Here is a 3780-nt window from a genome sequence, read left to right on the forward strand (position 1 = left end):
TATTTGGTTTAAATTCCATGTCTGCATTTACTTTATACAAACATATGACAAATGACCACATTAAAAATAAGCTTTAACCGCTTTCCTACATGATGTATCCTCATGAATGCAAGCAGATGGTATAAAAATTGAAAACTACACGTAAACTTGAGTGTTTAAATACCATTTTCAGTCCACTTTGGAATTATTGCAGTGTATCTTTTTTCTGCTGAAGTTATTGTATTTGTTAGTTTTATTAATTTGTTCGTCTACATGGAAAAGTCGAATTTATTGTAACTCGTTTCATTGGCATTCGTGATTGCTTTCTATCCACTGCTAATCAGTTCCGAGATGACACAGCTACTGAAATCTGAATGATGCCGTTATGTTAAAGTTGGCAATTTGATTCAGCTGTCGTATCGAGCGTTTAAGATGTCTTATTCTGTCATTTTGTTAAGGATCCAAGGTGAATGAAGAAAACGATTGCTTTGATAAGATTAACAATTCTGGGTCGAAACGTGGAAGAATCTTTTTAGAGATTTTATTCTAATTGTTCTTGGTAAAATTATAACATACCGTACTGAAAGAGGATATGACTTGACTATTCTGAGTCATACCTTATACTTGGTATTCAGATCTTTTACAGTTGTGCCACTCTTTCTTTGACTGTGTCTGTTGATACGGATGGAGGACTCATTAAAAGTCAGTCCTATAAACCCACTGGGTGTAAACTGCTATGATATTTGTTTTCTCATCTGTTTCATCGAGTCATTAATCGTGTTGTTCTGTTTTCCACAAATGTTTCGTGGGGTTAACATATCAATACATTTCACGAGCATTTATGTGTTTGTCACATCGTGATTGTTTTTACTATCTTCAGGCGTGATAACTTTTAGTTATATATCGTTTTACAACTTTAGAACATTGCGGGAATTAAAAGGTTTAAGCCTCCAAGTGGTGTTTCTGGCACTGTCTGTTCCTAGGCGGTGTCCCACTGTTGTTCCTTCAATGTCTGTTTTGTTTTTGTCTTTGATGTCTAAATTATCTTACTTGTCTAAGTATTTATATTAGATGCCTATCTTCTACACATTTTAACAAACGCTGCTATAGAGTTTTGTTTCAAGGAGGCTGCGGTTTTGGAACATGGCTTTTCGTATTTGATCTTTGTCTTTGGTTTTTAAGGCGTATGAGCAAGCTAGATGCCAGAATGAGTTGTGTGCTGTAAGAATGTGGGTGTTCAAGTTGATATGATTGACCTAACACTCGAAGATAAGTCTAGCAATATATCGACTTTGAGAAAATTAACACCATTTAAAATACACAAGCATCACGAATAAGTTCACGTTTTTATTTTGTTTTTATTGATTACAATGAAAAATAATGATTGCAGTAACACATAGTTCTGTAGTGTTTAAATGTAAACATCAGCCAACTTGTGGAGGGCCAAGTGTAGTTGTGGGTGCCCCGGTTGTTGTTTTGACGCAATTGAAGTCGTCTCCGTGTAGAATCTGCCCGTTCGTGTCACAGTATGTACCATAACACCAGTTTGAATCCGGATCGTATCCTTTATCGATGGTTGAACCGAGAGAATAGTACTTCCCGTTATATAGGCAGCCTGGTATTGTGGTCGGTGGAATGGTTGTAGGCGGTGTTGTCCTGCAGTTAAAGTCATCCCAGTTCTGCAGCTGCCCGTTCATGTCGCAGTGAGTACCGTAACACCAGTTGGTGCTGGGATCATAACCGTTCTCAATAAGTGATCCGGGTGGATAATATTTGTTGTGGTAGAAACAGCCAGGAGGGACTGTTGTTGGTGGTGGTATAGTTGTTTTTGTAAAATCTGAAAATAAATGCTCAAAATATGTACTGAAGTATACAGATGAACAGCACTAGAACCCAGTTATGAAATTCCGGTAAGTAAAAGTGTATGTCCTAGTATGAATATAGGATAGAATGTGAGAAAGGAAGCCGTTTAGCTCATTCGACAGAACAGTCGTCCTGGTTCAAGCACCCTGAGACACGTGCATAAATCATAAGTGATTTAGATGATTGTCTGTACATGAAAAACACCTCGTTGAACAACATACTTTCTTAAATAAAAACAACATTAAGCGAGATAGAAAAAGATGCTACGTACAGAGCTAGTTCAGTATCAGAACTGAAAGATTCATCCAATTCATTTGAATGTAGGCAAATTGAAAGCGGCTTATAAACATACATTTTTGGTTTTTAAGGTTTGCTTTTATTATATTTATATAGGAGCATTTTTTGTGTTTTACATGCCATACCTTTTTGTTTTCTTTACGTGTGTTAGAACTTAGAGATTCACCTGGTGGGGATTACTTTTATTTACACTGTCCCGTGTCTTTGGTGGGGGTAAGAGTGAGGTTGGGTGTGCACCATGAACCGGTTTAATTAAGCTCCCCAGTGGTGTTTTTGCCATTAACCGTTCCAAGGCGGCGCCCCACTCAGTGTGTTCCTTTATTTGTTGGTTTTGTCCTCGTGTGTTTGCTTTGTATGCGAGTGTGTTTGTGTGTTTATAGTGTGCACGTCTGCGTGCTGTGGGTTTCGTTTCGTGGAGGCTGTGTTTTTGGAACATGGCATTCCCTGTTTGATATTTGTCCTTTTTTTTTTTATAAAAATGACACAGTTTAATTTTGTAGCATTGACCGCAGTACCCAAGAATCTTCTAAATGTTTTTTTTATACTTCACCTGTCTTGTGTTTCTATTATCTATTTCGTGAAAAATATTTTGCGCAGCCATATAGTGAGGCGTTTGTTATACATACTGTTTATTTTGACTCAAACCTGGTCCTAATATTTGGTTCAGAGGGTAGTCCAGTGCATGTTCGAACACATCAAACAATTTTCACCTTGTCGCGTACAAAAAAAAAGATTTTATACAGATATATCTTATTATGTCTTAACATTTACCATGACTTTGAAATGTAGATGAATGTGCTGATAATAATCTAAACATGTAAGTATATCTTCAAACATACCATTTCTGTGCACGGTGGAGGATGAGGTGCAACACGTGTAAGCCAGCAGAACAACCAACGTGATGACGTAATTCTCTTAAAAAAACACATACATGTACTTATGTTTTTCTATACATGGTCATAATAAGAATACATCGTTCTATGAAAGATCAGTTTGGCGATGTGTTTATACAAACATGTTGGATTACTTGTTTAAGGTAACCACTTAATTCTAAATCAAATTATTTTGAAGAAATATTCTGCCTTCGGTATTCAAAAGACGGACATTCATTAGATAAAAAAAATCGTAAAATTTAAAAGATGACCGTTAGTTTTTCTAGTCTTTTAAGGTTATAAAATTGCATAACTGAAATTTGCTGTCACGCCGTTCCTCATTCATCATAGTGGCAATGTTACCTTAGATCTTTGTCCTAGATCTCATAATTAAAAGAAACGCCATAAATTTTAAACTATTTCAAAACCGTACCTTGTGTTCCCATACTAATCCAACTAAAATTGAGTCGCCCTTACAGAGTAATGTTGTGTTATTCGGTGCATCCGTAACGTTATCAGATAAGCTATAGTTTTGAAAGCACTGTAGTGCAAAGTTGACTTTAGTACCTTAGTAACTAGAAATGAAATGGTGAGGTTTGAACGTTCTTTAGTGAAGTGATTTGTCGGCGAGTCACATTAAAATGACTGATATCAACAGTTAAGCCTGGGTAACCGTAGAAATGAAATGGCGGGTCTATTAGAGTTCGCGTTTGGCACGTCTCAGTAGGTAATTTATAACGCTGTCTTTGGTTTAAAAATATTATTTCGT

General features: G+C 36.4%; 1 protein-coding gene across 1 annotated transcript; it reads right to left on the bottom strand.

The window, feature by feature from the left end:
• Positions 1–1311: 1311 nt before the first annotated feature.
• LOC128547097 (uncharacterized) lies at positions 1312–3525 on the bottom strand. Its single transcript, XM_053518820.1, has 3 exons — positions 3445–3525; positions 2979–3053; positions 1312–1816 (listed from the first exon to the last, which is right to left on the bottom strand). The coding sequence occupies exons 1-3, from the start codon at positions 3455–3457 to the stop codon at positions 1404–1406; spliced, it is 501 nt and encodes a 166-aa protein (XP_053374795.1). The 5' UTR covers positions 3458–3525; the 3' UTR covers positions 1312–1403.
• Positions 3526–3780: the final 255 nt, after the last annotated feature.

Source organism: Mercenaria mercenaria, chromosome 1 (genome assembly GCF_021730395.1).
Source record: "Mercenaria mercenaria strain notata chromosome 1, MADL_Memer_1, whole genome shotgun sequence".
NCBI classification, from domain to species: domain Eukaryota; kingdom Metazoa; phylum Mollusca; class Bivalvia; order Venerida; family Veneridae; genus Mercenaria; species Mercenaria mercenaria.

Excerpts from the sequence above, each read along its gene's own strand:
- LOC128547097 (XM_053518820.1), bottom strand. Across the intron at positions 1,817-2,978 it reads CTCCACCGTGCACAGAAATG|ATTTTACAAAAACAACTATA; the intron begins GTATGTTTGAAG and ends ATTTATTTTCAG.